Source organism: Sinohyriopsis cumingii, chromosome 1, assembly GCF_028554795.1.
Source record: "Sinohyriopsis cumingii isolate HCF-2022 chromosome 1, ASM2855479v2, whole genome shotgun sequence".
NCBI classification, from domain to species: domain Eukaryota; kingdom Metazoa; phylum Mollusca; class Bivalvia; order Unionida; family Unionidae; genus Sinohyriopsis; species Sinohyriopsis cumingii.
Genome location: NC_142961.1, coordinates 134299739 through 134318380, shown reverse-complemented (window position 1 = coordinate 134318380; position 18642 = coordinate 134299739). Strand labels below are relative to the sequence as shown.

The window sequence follows — 18642 nt, the reverse complement described above, 5'->3', positions numbered from 1 at the left end:
TAAAACTTAATGGTTGTAATCATCTTAAGGGAAGCTCGTAAGTTTAAGCACCAAAAAAAACAACTGACTGACCTATATTTTATGATCAAGATTATATTGAAATTTTGCATTTGCTTGCATTTTAATGACACATTTGTATGACACATTTCTCAAAACCTATGACATATGTCATACAAGATACCAATGAACATATGTACCCAGTATTAAAACAGTATTAAGACTAAATGCAAATTAAGTGAATCTTACCTAGTCTTGATGTCTTTGATGCCTCTACAGTAAAACCTACTTTAGTGGACACCTTCATATAAAGATGCTTGCTAAAATAGACCACGGGTGACCCCTTTCTTTATATTTGACTTCTATATATATATAGGACATTTGTATATAAAAGGAAGACATTTTTTTGTCACTCGTTTGTCCACTATTGGCAGGTTTCACTGCAATGTTAGAAGACTTTAGGAAGTATTGAATTAAAACTGTACATGGTAATTTGTCTTTCTTTTCAGTTGCATCTCAGGATTTGAGGAAAGGAGAAGGAGACCAGGCAGTCATAAGCATTAGTAAGGCTTCAGAAAATAACTGTGATACTTCAGAGATAAAGTTTCAGGATGATCTGGAACTCCCAGACAACTCAGATTCAGAACCTCCCAATACAATCACGACTAGGGCCGAAATTACTCCAGTTTATTCACATACAATAGGTATATATCAGTGATTGTGTACATTTGGTTTCAGATTTAATGTAAGTATGGCCTCTAGTAATTGCATGAACTCTGTTCATTTTGTGTTTGTTGTTGATGCACTTTTTTGAGTTTCAAAAGTGGGATGTAGTTACCCAAATCTGTCCTGCCTTTCTTTTTACAGTCTGTCTATCATTTTGACATACCTTGATACAGTTTTGCATCATGCAGTTGGCTACATGATCATACAGCTTGGTATGTTGACTTGTGAGTGGATTCCACTAAAAATCGACCATTGTGCTATATATTTGCAGTTGTTTCCTTATCAACAAAATGCATCAAATTCATGTCCCCAGTTTTATTGCCGTTAAAGTTTTCAGTTGGAGATTGGGTCGGGATATTTTAGATTCACCTTGATATAAGACCATTGAATGTATGGTTTGGCCCTGCTTTTGTCTTGGCATGCACGTCAATCAACAATTGTTTGCTGCCACTCAATTTGTCTCTCTCTTCAAGATCTTGAATGACTTCACTAATGAGCAAGAGCCATGCATATTACTGAAAAGTGTCCTTTCATCTGATTGGCTTGTTGTGGAAATCTGGAGAAGATAATATTTTGATTAAACTTGTGAATAGATTTTGGTGGTTTTATTAATCCTCTTTAGCATATTATTGGCTATATCATGCAGAGGAAATAAAAGCTGAATGCAGTTCCCAAGGAGACATTGAGGCAGGGAATTGGACTTGTAATTAAGATCACAAATGATATATGGCATTATATGTATAAGGTTTAACAGCCTATTTACACAGCATTAAGACTTGGTAATGTCATCCACGTCATATCATAATACACATCATGATAATTGTCTTTTAGACAATATTTAACAATAGTATTTTATACATAAATAAATTGTAAGTCTTATGAAAATTACCCCTAAAATATGCACTTAAGGCATACAAGCAAAAACTACGGGAAAATGATAATTGCTGAAAAATCCAGCTAATCAATTCATCCATGTTTGATATGGATCCGGGTTTCATATTAGGATTAGTGAAATAAGTCAGGGAACCAGACTAACTTTACAGCAGCATCCCAGGCACTTTAAACTTCACCTGTTTGTTCATGCAAAGCATCTGCATGATCAAACTGTTGATTATAGAAAAAAAAGTTAATGGCGTACAGAAAACAATGCATGTTTAAGACGAAAGGGAAAAGAAGCTTCTAAACAGGTGTTAATAATCAACACAGAAGAATAAAAAGGAGTACTCAGATTCTTGTGAATAAAAGCTAGAAAAGACACAATTACGTTCATTGGACATCACATGCCAATTTGAGTATGTCTTGCAGGGGGAGATATGATTGCCATCGTCATGTGAGATGGATAAAGAATTTCCAAGAATTACATCATGTTGAGAGATTGCAACAAGCCATTGAGTTACATAGGGTTTGGAACTAAAGTTTGGGCAACTGTACTTGTGGTAAATAAAGTCTACGCGTACTTTACAAACTTTTCAGCTAAACATAATGTTTATCATTATTGCGTCAAACTTTTCATTACATTTTCCAGCTTTGCAGTAGCAGTTATTGATATTTTGTTACACCTTACTGAAAACTGGTCAGTCTTACGGGGAAAAAATCAACTGCCTTACAGAGATGGACTTGTCAGGGTCAGCAGGTCTGTTATACATGCAGCTGCACTATATTTGTTGCTATGTGTGAAGTTTTTCTTCATAAACAACAGGCAACCACAGCCTTATGTGCATTCTTGTCCTGTTGTTGATTGTTCTTCCACCAAGAATGCAGTATATTGTTTGTTAAGCATAATAGTATGCTGTCTACTTTTTCATCTGTAAATATCAAAAACAGATTCTTAAACCCAGCATTGATGGCCTCTGCAATACAGGCCCCTTCTTGAGAGAAACAAATTCATTCACACCTCAGCAGAAAAGTTAAAGATTGTCTTTAAAGCAGAATCTTTTGTTTTATTCTAAAAGTGTAATTTATTTTATTGTTTGTTTAAAAATATGAAGAAAACAATAAATAAGGCAAAGAAGACTTGCTTAAAGACAGATTTATGAGCAAAGATTGCATACAAATAATAAATGTAAATGGACCAGTTTCCAAGAATTTTAATAGAACAGGTTATTTATTAAATAGTTATTCTTTCCTTTCAGTTGAATCTATAAGAGTCAAAAGAAAAGTCAGATGGGGAAAGTATTGGGATTAACGAGTTGCTGTTAATAACACTTCTGGTCTTAATTTACAAGAAAATAATATATCCCATTTATTACTGCTGCCAGAAGTAACACAAATAACTAAATTGGTTAATGGTTATCTACATGAAAATGAACACATGCTTTTGAAAATATTTCAGTATAAAACTTATGACTTCTTATTGTACAAAAAAGAATTGGTGTGATCTTCTAGTTAGGAACTGGTTAAAAAGTGCAATCAGTTCTATGTATGGTTGGTACATGTTCCAACATTTGGCATCATTGAGATGATTTTAATCGCTTTTTCTCAAAATTCAATAGAAATATGTTCATGAAACTTGATTTAGCTAGTACATTTCCCCCACAGTGCCAACCTTGCATAAAATATGACCACTATCATGATGTTTCTAAAAAAAAATTACCTTTCACATTTTGCCATACATCAATCAGATACATTATTTTTCACTTCTTATTATATAAAAGATACTAAATCTTAAACAGCTGGTATCAATATATGGGACAAAAAAATTATGACACATTTTGCTTACTTACTTTGTTTTATGTACAACCTTAACAAATGTACATGTGTGCACACACACACACACACACACACTGTAGCAAATACCGGTACCACATATACTTGATTTTAACAAGCACTGTCACAGTTGGTTTTCTTTTATCAAGTCATTAAAGTCAGATATTTACCTTTACTTAGAAGAAGATTTTGACTAGGAATATATTCTTCCTGGATCAGTTCCATATGAAATGAAAAAGAATGCCTTGTTTCCATTTTTGTTTATTTTTGATAAGGCAGGTCATAATCTATGAGTGGTAGTAACCATGTTAGTTTTCAAAAAAAGTTGATGACTGTGGAGTTCTCAAATATCAGTGTGACTTGGGTAAGAGAGGATTAATTATACAAATATCAGTGCGACTTGGGGTAAGAGAGGATTAATTATACAAATATCAGTGTGACTTGGGCAAGAGAGGGTTAATGATACAAATATCAGTGTGACTTGGGTAAGAGAGGATTAATTATATAAATATCAATGTGACTTGGGTAAGAGAGGATTAATTATACAAATATCAGTGTGACTTGGGCAGGAGAGGGTTAATGATACAACTATCAGTGTGACTTGGGTAAGAGGATTAATTATACAAATATCAATGTGACTTGGGTAAAAGAGGATTAATTATACAAATATCAGTGTAACCTGGGTAAGAGAGGATTAATTATACAAATATCAGTGTGACTTGGGTAAGAGAGGATTAATGATACAAAAAGTGCATTACATATTAAACTCTAGAGGTGAAAAGTTCAGGTATAAATTGAAAATAGTCATGTACATGGAAATAATGAAAAACATAGAGTAAATTTCATTTAATTTTGACAGTTATGGCAGTGTAATAGTAATAACAGTTGTGATGCAGTGTAATAGTAATAACAGTTGTGATGCAGTGTAATAGTAATAACAGTTGTGATACAGTGTAATAGTAATAACAGTTGTGATGCAGTGTAATAGTAATAACAGTTGTGATGCAGTGTAATAGTAATAACAGTTGTGATGCAGTGTAATAGTAATAACAGTTGTGATGCAGTGTAATAGTAATAACAGTTGTGATGCAGTGTAATAGTAATAACAGTTGTGATACAGTGTAATAGTAATAACAGTTGTGATGCAGTGTAATAGTAATAACAGTTGTGATGCAGTGTAATAGTAATAACAGTTGTGATACAGTGTAATAGTAATAACAGTTGTGATGCAGTGTAATAGTAATAACAGTTGTGATGCAGTGTAATAGTAATAACAGTTGTGATGCAGTGTAATAGTAATAACAGTTGTGATACAGTGTAATAGTAATAACAGTTGTGATGCAGTGTAATAGTAATAACAGTTGTGATGCAGTGTAATAGTAATAACAGTTGTGATGCAGTGTAATAGTAATAACAGTTGTGATACATGAGCTGTTGCATATACAGCAATTATATCCATATAAGCCCATTTTTGATTATAGGTTGATTCCTTAGTTTTACAAATTTTGACACATTTTTAATGCCAGGTGTGGAAGGGGCATTACTGTTGTCCATCTACTTGTATGTACAGCAGTACACAAGTGTGACTGGGTTTTGTATTTAGGTAATTGTTCAAAGGCATTTGTGTTGAATGAATACATTTCTAGATTCAGTTGACGTAACAATAGGCACACTACAAAGTAAAACACAATTTACAAGGCACACCCAAATATATTTATTATGGATGAAAGACTATAATATTAATAATAACCATAATAATAAAGACTTTATTTAGAGAAGGTAACTCAGTTGGTTACAAAACTCATCTACCTTGAGGCCTTCTATCAGTTATTTACAATATATACAGTATATACAACATGATGTGAAGAATCTGGCTGACATTAAATAATTAAGTAATTTAAAAATTCAAAGATTCAAGCCTGGAACACATGTGTGAAAACATAAACATTAAAAATATAAAATATCATTAAGCATTGAAAAAGTCAACTATGAAAATGCTGCAAAATTACAGAAAAGCAGGTGGTATTTTTTGTACTAGAACTGTTCCATTTTCTAAAGATTTCATCCATTTAAGACATTGATAATGAAAAGAAAAAATAGGAGCCTGCCTTGTGTCACTGGGAATGTTGTTCCATACCAGTAGACCCGTATGTTGAAAACTTTTTCTAAACAATACCTTCTGTGGCCTTGGTATAATGTAATTTTTACTTCCTATGGACCTTAAATTTGGAGTACCATCAGCAGCTCTTTGGTGAAAGATATTGCTTCGATAGACAGGAATGTCTTTTCTGGATACTTTATACATCAATTTGGCCTTTCTCAGGAATATTCTTTCATGTATTGTTAAAACCTTTTTCTTATTCATTGTATCCTGAAAATTATCAATACATTGATCTAGAATTAAATGGCAAGCCCTCTTTTGGAGTCGTAAAAGTTTTGTTATGTTTGAATTAGAGGTATTAGCCCAAATTAAATTACAGTAGTCCAGATATGGCTGAATATAACTTTTATAAAAGATGACCCTATACTAGAGAGGAATGTATGTTTTTATTTTCCTCAGTAGCCAAAGATAAGAATTAACCATTTTTAAAACATGTTTAATGTGAATAGACTAAGTAGGATTGTTATCTACAAATACACCAAGAATTCTATCTTGAGAGGTCATATTAAGGCTCATGTTGTCAAATAGAACCTGGAGTTTGTCACTATCTAGCCTTGCTCGTTTTTTGTGTGTTTTGTAACTTAGTAGGGCTTTTGTTTTTTCTGTATTTATGATCATACTGTCTTTCTTGCACCATACTTGAAGTCTGTTGAGAGCATCTTGTTTTTTTTGCGTACTGTTTTGGTTTTACCCATCTCCGACAGTGTAGTATCATCTGCATAGAGGTCAATGGAAGAAAGTGAAGTTCCAATCTTAAGAGGTAAATCAATGATAAATATAATGAATAACGGAGGCCCAAGGATAGAGCTATAATGGATGAGTTGATCAGCAATCATGCTTTTCATGGCTATGAGAGATTTCAGTTCCTCCATGTCTAGCGCATAGTACCCATTTTTATTTGCCAACTGTAATTTGCTTTACTAATAATAATAAAAGCTCCATGGTCCTTCTAAAATAAGTAGCAAAATTTAGATCATTTGGCAGATCAAGGCCATTTATATATGGGAGGCAACTCAAAATAAGGTAAATGATTCTATTTTGTAATAGTTATCTTCTTCAGATATTAATACTACAACCAATAGCAGAATTTTTGTAAAGGAAATTACCACAAAAGTTTCTCAAATAAATTTTAAAAAGTTAATATAAATTCTCAAGGGACATATAAAGAAAAGAAAATGTTGAATAATGTTATATATATTATAATAGACCAGGATATTTACAATAGTAAAAGGGAAGAGGATTAGCAATATCTAATATTCTTCCATCTGATCTTATATAAATTAGCATGCTTTTCAAGAATTAAGTGTTTTCAGTTGTTTGATTGTCACAGACCTTGATCAGCTCTTACATTATTTTGTAGTAGATCATGTTCTAAACAAGAATGTCCTTTAGCTAGCCAGTCTTCATACTAAGCTTATGTTATGTTACATTTCTGATGTTTAGATCTTCCTAGTGAGCCAACAGTAACAACACAAGATAACAGTTCAGCTACCACTGCATCTCAGGCCTTAACAACTACAGGTAAAGCTCTTCAAGCTTTATGTAGGAAATGGTGTAATATTGTACTATACTTATTAAAAGTCACGATATTGTATATATAAAAAAATTATGTTACAGTTCCATGTATATATCATGATAATCACAGAGAGTTTAATATCGAGTGTCGCACATGTACCTGATTTCAGAGCTGCTGCTTTTACTACTACTACTACTGTTTTCAGATGAATTCTTTGTATTCTTCATTTTTACAGACTCTTGCTGATAATTTCAGTGTGCAAGGAATGATGACTCCTATTTTGATGATTTTGCCTTGCAATTGTGATCCAGGAAAAATGATCACAAAACTTTAAAAATTGATTTTATTTTATATTAAAATTGAGCTACTGACTTCACTTGCTGAACAGTGGTTTTTATTTGTTCTGACCAGGTGGGCTTGGGAATTGCCCCATTATATGACTTTGAGCTGGGGAATAGAAATTCAGTTAGTATAATTTACAGTAAATTTGATTTAGACTGTCATTATCTGCATGCCTTTTGTATTCTTAAGTCCTTACAGTTTTTGTAATCTTTTTGATTTAATTTTTGGTATTTCCTTAAAAATGTTTTTTTACTTAACCCTCCTACCACCCCTATCACCATAAAGTTATCCATCATAGTTTATTATATGGCATGAATATTGTAACCACAGGTTATTGGTGCATGTTTGTTTTCTTTTCATAATTTAAATTTCAAAGAACCAAGCTGAAATTTAGGCTCGTCCAAGATGTGTATTGTTGAACAATATAGAAAATGGTTCACTTTCATTTGCAAAGTAGTCATCAATTTTCAAACATATTTCATATAGTATATTAAATACTAGCTTGTAAAATCGGAAATGGTTTTGAGTAACTTGAATTACTCCAATACATGGCATTACAGGAATAATATGCTAAGACCCTACATAAAGCTTTCTCCTATCTGCCACTTGAAAACTATAACAGACTTAAAATTTTCACAAAACATTTGTCGGATAGTTATTTGCCATTGGTCAAAATCAAAACATGAAGAGATGGGTAAATTTATACTTTAAGCTTCAGTACATAAGATGTGCAGCGTTGAAGCTGTTATCTGAAGTAGTTGCTTGGAGTTGAACACAGTTTAGATGTAGAGCCTTTGCCACTGTTAATTCACAAATTCTTGAATTTTTCAATAAATACAACATACATTCAGTTGAAATGCATTCATGGTGGTTCAAGATATTGTATTGTTTTCCAGTTGAATTTTAATTTGAATTGCTGACACAGTCTTTGTGGAAAATTGAAAATGCAACAGTATAGATAATGTCAGCACTTTTTGGATTCATTGTCAGTGAGTACTAGTTGAACATTTTTTAGTTTCATTTCAGTTATTAATGATAGTAAGACGTAAGAGTCACATCAACAGCTACCACTGAAACACTTTGTATGCCGGTTTAAAAGGGGGCATAACTCTTGCCAGAACTAAATGATGTGAAATCAGATCCATGGATGATGACTGTGTCTTACACTGAAACATTGAGAAATTTCTGTTTATGCACTTTGATTAATCTAGTTTTTATCATGGTCATGAATGATTTTGTATGTTTTCTTGACTTTAAAACACTCTTTGTTTCAGTCACTTCACAATCACGCCCTGTCATCATTTCCTCTCATCCACCACAAATCATTCCACATGAGCCCTTGCCGCAGCCTGAACCAGTCACACCTCAGAATACATCATTTGTAGACTCACCAAGCAAAACAGACTCACCACGACCAGGTGCAAGGGACTCGCCAAAATTTGCTATTAAAGAATCCGCAGGATCAGGAGCAGTCGAGTCACCAAACTTGGGTAACAGAGTAACAGACTCACCAAGATTGGGCCCAAAGGAGTCATCAAGAGCTGGTGTTTCGTTCGACAGTGTCGTCGTGATGATAGACCAAGACAAGCAGGAAGAATCAAATGAATTCAGTTCTGAAAGTAAGTTTTAATAAGAATCTTTTATTTCATAAAAAAAAATATGAAAAGTTGGTCCTGTATTTTCTCAGTACAATGTAGTTTTATTGATCCAGCATCTTTTTAAATGACACTTTTATATCATGCCACAAATTTGAATGACTTGTTAGAGAGATATGGATAGGCTGCCAGCAAAGGTAGCATAAATCAATGAAAATCAAACTTACATTGGATTAGGCTGCCAGCAAAGGTAGCATAAACCAATGAAAATCAAACCTACATTGGATTAGGTTGCAGGCAAAGGTAGTATAAACCAATGAAAATCAAACCTACATTGGATTAGGTTGCAGGCAAAGGTAGTATAAACCAATGAAAATCAAACCTACATTGGATTAGGTTGCAGGCAAAGGTAGTATAAACCAATGAAAATCAAACCTACATTGGATTAGGTTGCAGGCAAAGGTAGTATAAACCAATGAAAATCAAACCTACATTGGATTAGGTTGCAGGCAAAGGTAGTACAAACCAGTAAGTAAAGCTAACATACAGTGTATTAGGTTGCAGACCAAGGTCTTATGATTCAGTCAAAATCAAACATACATTGGATTAGGTTGTATCAGAGGTAGAATGAACCAGTAAAATATCAAACATACCATGGATTAGGTCGTAGTAAATGTAATATGAACCAATAAAAATCAAACATACAGTGGATTAGGTTGTAGGCTAAGGTAGTATGAACAAGTCAGAATCAAACATAAATTGGATTAGGTTGCAGGCCAAGGTTGAATGAACCAGTATTCTGCATATATGCATTCTGTGTTAGCATTGAACCTATTTAAAATGCCCACTGTGTTAGCATTGAACCAATTTAAAATGCACCCTGTGTTACCATTGAATCCATTTAAATGCTTTCTGTGTTAGCATTGAACCCAAATGCTTTCTGTGTTAGCATTGAACCCATTTAAATTGCACCCTGTGTTACCATTGAATTCATTTAAATGCTTTCTGTGTTAGCATTGAACCCATTTAAATTGCTTCCTGTGTTAGCATTGAACCCATTTAAATTGCTTTCTGTGTTAGCATTGAACCCATGTAAAATGCACCCTGTGTTACCATTGAACCTATTTAAATGCTTTCTGTGTTAGCATTGAACCCATTTAAAATGCACTCTCTTAGCATCGTGTACTAGATTTCAGTCTGCAGCTGACTATAACATAGAAAATTGATTGCAGTAGTTTACAAACAAGTATTTATTGAAGAAAGGGGTTATATTGTTGTTATGAATTTTACTTTTATTGCAAAACATGCATAAAGTATTTGTTTTTAAATTTTAATGGTAGAAGAGAATTTTTGTGATGTAATTGGTGTAAACCAAACAAACCTCACAAGGCAACATGCTATCTATATGATGTAATTTGCCAGTCACATTGCCATACAAACTGAGTGGCATAAAGGCAACATGCTATCTATTTGTAGTAATTTGCCAGTCACTTTGCCATACAAACTGAGTGGCATAAAGGCAAAATGCTATCTATTTGTAGTAATTTGCCAGTCACTTTGCCATATAAACTGAGTGGCATAAAGGCAACATGCTTGAGAGTAATCACCACTAAACATTAGAATTGACAGTTTGAGCTTAACTGTTAGTGATATTTTGAAGGTTTTAATTTGTATTTATTTTTTTCCTTTTTTTTTTTTTTATAGTTTTTTATGCAGTGATTCATGCTTGTTCATCTTGCAAAAGATTGGAATTAGCTTAAAAATCAAACAGCAATTTCTTTTTAAATACTGATATTTCATTTAGTTGCTTACATTTTGTTATTAACTAGCTCATTCTTGTTTATGATTCCAATGTTTCCTGAAGCTGATTTGTTATTTTGTTTATGATCATTTATGTGTGTGTGTGTTTGCATGCATGCGTGCATGTGTGAGACAGAGAGAAATAAAAGCTATACGAATGGCCATACCAAGAGAAGTGTACAGGTGACGGAGCATTTCACGATAAACAGCCTGCGATACAATACATATTAGTTATATTTCCAGTATGTTTACAGATTACAGATAGAGATACCGCTGTCATATATCTATACAATTCTCACTGATGACAAAAAATCAAAATACTTTCAAACCGGCTAGGTTGTCATTGAGATTTTATTCAGCTTTTTATGCCATTGAATGATGGATGGATCCATTTAACTCAATTTAGCAACCAGGCCAATTGTTTTGCATGGCATAAATGCTTTGAAAACATCTTATTACCAATTTCATGTCTCACTTAAACTTGGAAGGTATTATGATGTTATCTTCAAAAAGGAAGAAATAAAGCAATTTCCTAGTGCAAATAAAATCTTGTCTAGAACATGGAGAAGACTTCTCTGGCCACAGGTACTTGTAGTTAGTGAAGAAGGAAAACTTGACAACACCTGTTCTGTATTTTATTAAAATTATCACTAGATGACAAATTTAGCAGTTTAAAATCTGCCCCCTTGCTGATTCCATGCTAATTTTATTTTTTCCATCAGTACCTTCATTCACTGGTTAAATATATCTGTGTAAAAAGAGAAATTCCAGATCTGTTCCCCATGTACAATTTAAGGGAAGATGCTGCCATGATTTCATCTTAAAGGGGACTTCACCCTTTGTATTCTTGATGTTAAAATCATGGGGAGGGGAAGTAATGTGCACTTGAAGAAATACATTTGTATTATCTATCTTACTGTTTGATTTTTGTTTTATTCCATCCATTCTGGAGACCATTAGATATAAAATAAGACACCAGTGCCTGTTGACTCATTGTCTTGACAATAACTAATACTGTAACAGCTGATGTCCTCAGTCAGTGCAGCAATAAACCATGCTATGTATCATGTTTAATACTCACATTGTGTGCTTTACAGCTGTTTTACTGTCTTACTCTTTCTTTCTCTTAAAATTCATATCAAAGTATCGAATTTTAAGATTATTCATCATTATAAAAAATACGTTTATTGAATTACTAATAAAATAAATAAGCTTTTCCCCAGAATAATACATATTTAAAAAAAACACTTTTTGTTGCTGATGTTTTGAACATTTTTAATTCTCTGTGTACAGTAACAACAGTGCAAAGTATGTGCACTTCATTTTTGTGAAGAAAAAGATCAAAAAATACTAAATAAATCTTTTATGGGAAATTCTGGCAAGATTTTGACAGCAAGACAGTGTTAAAAAATAAACATGAGTGCAACATTTTACACGTAAATGAAAATAGATATCAGAGATAATCAACCGAACTTAAAAGAAATATACACAGCCTTTAAACAATATTGCAAAGCAACAATGAAGTTTTATAAGTAGGAATGAATCAGTATATTTATGTATCAATACTTTTGCCATATCAGTACAAGAGAAGAGTAATCTATACAAAACAATACTTGCCCCGTACAAGTTACTTCTAAAGCAGTAGTGAATAATTATTATTTGCCGGTCTTTTCAATCTTAAAATTGAGAATTCATCAGAGACAGCCATAGTGGGAACATGCAGTCATTTCTATCAGCAAGAAAGAAAAACTATCAACAATAACTAAACATCTTCCACAAATTAACAAACAGAAGGTGGCAAACTCACATGGTTTGAAATATGCCCCTGTGTCCCAACCCTGCCAATTCCGTGCTGATTATTTCATCCCATCAGTATGCACAGCTTCTGATAACTATATCACATAAAGAAGACGCCCTAAGTTTGTTCTCCATGTATGATTTAAATACTTTACTCATTATTTCATAACCAGATTGCGTTTCTCTGTTGCTTTGTATCGTGCAGAGAAATATGTCATATATATTTCTGATCGGTGGTTTTTGTTAATCAGATCCAGAGTAAAATTGTGGCTTATTCACTGTGTTGCCCACCAGAAGTGCTGGCATCCAAACTAGGTCAGTGTACATACAAAGAAACAAACATTGCAAAAAGTGTAAATTAAATCATCAGTAAAGTACTTAAACAAGTTTGTCTTGTTTCCTTTTACAGTGATATATGTAATCAGCAATGGAGCATGCCAACAGGATTTATAAAAAAAGATTAGCACAGAAGGCTAGAATCCCAAACTGGACAAGCTATAATCACCTTATTAATGTATAGAGAGGTATTGGGTGATGTCAGCAATTTCTATTTTCACTGGCAGAAATAAGTGTCTGTAGTTGTTTGGCAATTGCAGGAAGTACACTGTGAAGGATTTTGTTGTTAGTCATCTCCACTCTCTGAAAAGATTTCCTTTGCACGGGGCAATTGCATTTTCTTTCTGCTTTCTTTTTAAGATAGCACCAAAATGACTTCTACATTTAAGCGACGACACAAAATTGGTAAGATTATTTAAACACAGACATACACTGCAAAACAAAGGGTGTGGTGACCAAGATGAGTTCTTCACCTGATCTAACAGGTAGTTAATTTGGGAGTATTTTGTTTTATCATGTCGAGGATGATAATGGTATATGAACAGATGATAATTCTATGACCGTCTGTAATCTGCTTACTAGAAATACAACCAATATGACATAAAATGGCACCACCCCCACCACTGACAAACCTTTCAGGTATGAAGAGACCATCAAATTTTATATGTGTATCATATTGTAAGCTGTGTATCATGAATTGTGTTGATACACAGCATTTCATCCCTATTTATGAGCCTTGCCATTGACTGTTATGACTATTGTGTGCAAATACTCAATTTTGTGTGTATATACATGTATATAATTTTTGGAATAGGTGTGATGGGACCATTTTAACCAACGTATGTGTAATGCACAAATATAGGTGCCACATCTGATGAGAAACCCATTGGCAGTTTAATGGTTGCTTTCCTTTATCAGATCTAAAGATGAGAGAGGGATATCGTTTGTCACTCTGTTTATTAATTTGGATCTGTATGGGGCCAAAATTAAACATTACAGTTTTTTTTAATCAGATGTTTTTAATTTCTTGGACAAAAAAATGCCAATGGGTATGCAGGTACTCTGGTATCCATGTTGATAATAACTTGGGTAATAAAATGAGCCATAGGGTAGCTGTTTATCGTCTCCACCAGTACTTGTAATGACAGCACTCAGTTTGTTTTCAAGGCGACAATCCTTTTGATTGAGCCACAAATACATGTACTTTTTCAGTTCCAAGTAGAGGTCTGCCTCTTCAGTAAATATTTGACCATTATCCAATTCCTTGTTTTCCCATGTGACAGCGCTCTGATTGAGCTTTGAGTGTGGTTTAGTGTCGAGTAACAAAGGGAGGTTATTTGATCTCACTCACAATTGTCATGTGTTATAACCTTGAATAGATTTCACAAACTGTATATGTGCTTTTTGTTGTTGTTGTGGGGTTTAACGCCATATTTCAGCACACGATAGGCAATGCATGGCAGCCAGTATTAATGGTGGAGGAAGAACCCAGGAAGAACCACCGACCTATGAGAAGCTACTAGCGAGCTTTCTTACTGTATATGTGCAAAGTATTGCTTACAGAGCTGAAGCTCAGTCGCAAAACAAGCACCCATATATGACAATAGGCCAGTTAAAGGGAGTCGGATGATAGTTACGTGACTAGACCTCGAAGATGTACTAGACAACTTGGAGGATTTCAGAACTTTGTCAGACAATGAGGATGAATTCTTAGACTTTGTACCAGATCGCATTAGGATGCTGTGAATTTAACAAAATGTGTACTTAAGGTTTGTACACATTTAATAAGTCTCCCTTTGATCTGGTATCCGGGTAACGAATTATTGGGATCAACGGGCACCTGGCAGAAGTTTGCTAAAATTTTGACAGCTTTATCTACATATATCTTTCGATTTCAGAAACAAATCTCTTCTATTTTCACCACTATTCATGTATTTTTTTCAGATTTTTTTTACATTCAAGATCTCAAGTTTGTATTTAATTAGTTGGTAATATTTTCAGAAACGTCAATATGTTTGATAGAAATAGACTTGTAACAACTAAGTGGGCTCATTTCATACAAATGTATTTGACATTATCAAATGCTGTAGTCACTGGCAATTATGACTTTGTGCTACCACTCCTGGTGAACCCAGTCCAAATGAATTCCATAAATATTCTCATATTTATAAGGAAATATCACCAGCCTGATCTTTACACCTTTTAATCAAGGAAATATCTCTACAGTAGGGATTAAAATAGAGTGTAGATGGATTATTAATCATATTTGCTTTTAGCTGATGTTAGAGTTTTACAAATTAAATTTGTATTACATCACTTGGGTGTGGTTTTATTAGGGCAGTGTCATTTAGTAGATAATGCCAGTCAGCTAGTCACCAATAACGAGTGAATTTAATTGACTAGTTGTTTAGATATTGTATCATTCATTGTAAATTTTGGGCCCCCACCCAATCACTAATTTTTTTCAGATTGATCACAAAGTCACTGCAAAACTTGGGTAAAAGATTTTCAGTTTTTAGCAAATTGCAACAAAAACTCACTTGGCAAAGAGTTGCTGGGTAAGTAGGGCCAAAAACGACTTGGAGTTGCTGGGCTTGTATGGCCAGAACTTGAGATGGACTTGCCACATCATTAATGCCCAAAAACTCACTTTGTAAAGAGTTGCCAGGACTTGTTTGCCAAAACACTCTCTTGGCAAAACATTGTCATGTCAGTAGGGCCAAAAACTCACTTAGCAAAGAGTTGCCAGGCCAGGACCAAAAAGAAGGATCCTGCTGCCTCCTTATTTCTAGAGATTCTGATCTATCCCCAGGAGAAATACGTGACACCCATTGTAGAGAGGTCACAGCTTCTGTAGTTGTCCACTTTATGGCACTTAACGAAATAATTGCCAGCTCTTAGTAACAAGTCCAGCCTTCCTGACACAACAGAAGTGTGGTTATCAGCTCACTCAAGTATGCCTGGATTTAAAACTGAGAACTGACTTTGCAGAGAGTTGCCAGACCGATATGACCAAAAATCTCACTTGACAAGAAACTTGCTTGGCAAAGAGTTGCCATGCCATTTTTCATTTCAGCATAAAGTAGCATTTATGTGAATAGTTATTTATTTATTGATTTTTGCTTATGTTAGTGAACATCGTAATAGCTTATATTATGTATGTACACAATAGAGGGCCTCAGCTTAGATACATTTTTTTTTCTGACTCAACCTCTGAAAACAAAGTCTTTATTATTATTATTATTATTATTATTATTATTATTATTATTATTCGTAAGCTACTTGGAGGATTGCTATGAAATTTTAAGCATGCATTCATCCCATAGTCTAGTTGATGCCCAATGAAAGTGGTGCTGCTCAAAAATTCACATTGTCAAAAAAGTTTAAAAGTTGCTTCCATTCCTCCAGAATGGATGGTTTTGTTGACATGGGTTTTCACTGGAAGACTTCTTAAAAATGATGCTGATCTAATGTCCAGTATGGCCACCATGGCAGCCATCTTGAAAGACTTATTACTGCTTCTGTTACTGAACAGAAAGATATACCAGTACCACATTGCTACTCCTGTATTAATGATCATATCAATATTGGGTTCTCACTGAAAGACTTCATATGTCTGGCTGGTCCTAAGTGAAAATGAAGCAGTCTGACATTCAATATAGCCACCATAGCAGTTATCTTGTAAATCTTGTTCACTCTACTCCTCATGAATGGATGATCGTATTGACGTGGGCTTTTCACCAGAAGACTTGTTATGATGTGTGGTAGTTCCCAATTGCATATGGTGCTGATATGGCCTTCAGTATGGCCACCACAGAAGCCATCATGAAGATGGCTGATCTGACATCCAGTATGGCTGTCGTCATTTCTAACATCCAGTATGGCTGCCATCATTGCCATGAAAATGTTTTTATTGCTACTCCTAGATGGATGATCATATCAGCAGAGGGTTTAAACAAAGAGTGTTCTTGTTATGTTTAGTTGGACCAAAATGAAAATGGGCTGATCTGACTATTCAGTATGGCTGCCATCATTTCTTCCCTTCTCAACAGAAATTCATGGGCTTCCCCAGAACGCTACTTATGCAGTCTAGTTGGTTCTTATCTAAAATGGATCTGATCTGGCCACAAAACTCTTCTTATTGCTACTCCTTCAGATGGATGGTCATCATGACATAGGATTTTCACCAAAAGACATTTTATGACATTAGTCATGAATGAAAATGGTGCTGATCTGATTTTCAGTATGGCGATCATAACAGCCATCTGTGCGTTTTCACCAAAAGACTTGCACTGATTAATTTTTCCTAAAGGAGAATTGTGCTGATCTTGCATTCAGTGTGTTTGCCACAATGGCTGTTTTGAAACTCTTGTTATTGCCTAACAATATGAGAGATGATTTCAACATTCATCAGTTAGAAAGAAGAAATGGTCTTGAGTTCCTGGACATTCCTTCTGTAGCAGAGCTTCAGTCCCTTCATTTCAAACAAGCATTTGTGATATTATGATATCCTATTTTTCAACCTGTCCATTATCCATCTGTTCAATATCACATGACATAAATGCTGGCTGGAATTTCACCAAACTCTGTAGTTATCTTGCCCCTGTGGCAACTGTCCACAAGAGTAGTATCATCCATGGCATTGGCATTGGATCCAAGGGAGACAATCAAAGGGCAAATGTACAAAATTCCAATTACAGTTACATTTTTTGATGCCTTCTGACCCAAAAATTTATATGCATTCATTGCTGGAAGATGCATCACGTATGTGATAGATTTATCATTATGAGCCCTGGGTTATTGTCTAATGGTGGTGGTGCAGAGTTTGTAATGCCTTGAAAAATCCCAGAATTCTATGGTTTGCTGTGAAAATATCTCGTTGCATTTATATGGGGGAATATAAAAGGTTAAAACTTAATTCAAAATTTTTGTTAGATGTGGAGAAAAATCAGCAAATTCCACAAACCAAATTATCCAGTTGGTTTAAACCATGTAACATGCACACTGCAAACTAACTACGCCCATTTTCCTTTAAGTAATCATAGAAATCATGGGTGAAATGAGCCTTTTGGGGGTTAATTTTGACAAAGTTAACTGCATCAGATAGATGTGTAAACATATTGCCACTAATCAAGGACAAGTGATGTAGGACAAGTGACTTGTCCTGATCATTTTCTTACTTGTCCCATTATTGTCTGACATACAAATTTCTGTAAGCTTGACACCATTCTAGCACACCATCAGTCAGAACATGGCTGCCTTTTCCATCACATGCTTGAAGAAACCTTGGATGTAAATAATGAGCAATTTGAGCAAACTGTCCTTTGGCGTATGCAAGTTATTAATTGATAACTTGTTACATCACACTGACTTGATTAGTTTGTCATTAAAGTAATATAGGCAACCATTTAAAGCTATTGAAACCAAATGATTTCTACAATTTTATCTTTAAAAAACTGCAGAAATCACATTAAAATTTAAAAGTGTTGATACTTCATTAATTGTTTAAACATTGTCCATTGTTATTTGCAGCATCTATTAATTTGGGAGAAACTCTTCTTCACACATTTTGCCTGTGCAAAAATCTTAACAATTTGGGATATATACATGCAATTTTCTCAGTCTCTTTCAGAGAGTTGAAGTTAATCAACACACATCAGAAAGCA

The 18642-nt window shown here is 34.1% G+C and overlaps 1 protein-coding gene across 7 annotated transcripts in view; it reads left to right on the top strand.

Moving 5' to 3' along the window:
* LOC149807893 (phosphatase and actin regulator 2-like) overlaps positions 1-18642 on the top strand; it is a 175204-nt gene that overhangs the window by 106367 nt on the left and 50195 nt on the right. For 6 of the 7 annotated variants that reach the window (XM_089971703.1, XM_089971707.1, XM_089971727.1 and 3 more), the window contains 3 exons: positions 507-701; positions 7034-7111; positions 8723-9067. In XM_089971703.1, coding sequence (XP_089827829.1) covers positions 507-701; positions 7034-7111; positions 8723-9067 — 618 coding nt within the window. The remainder of the gene's footprint in view (positions 1-506; positions 702-7033; positions 7112-8722; positions 9068-18642) is intronic. The other variant, XM_089971711.1, reaches the window with a different exon arrangement.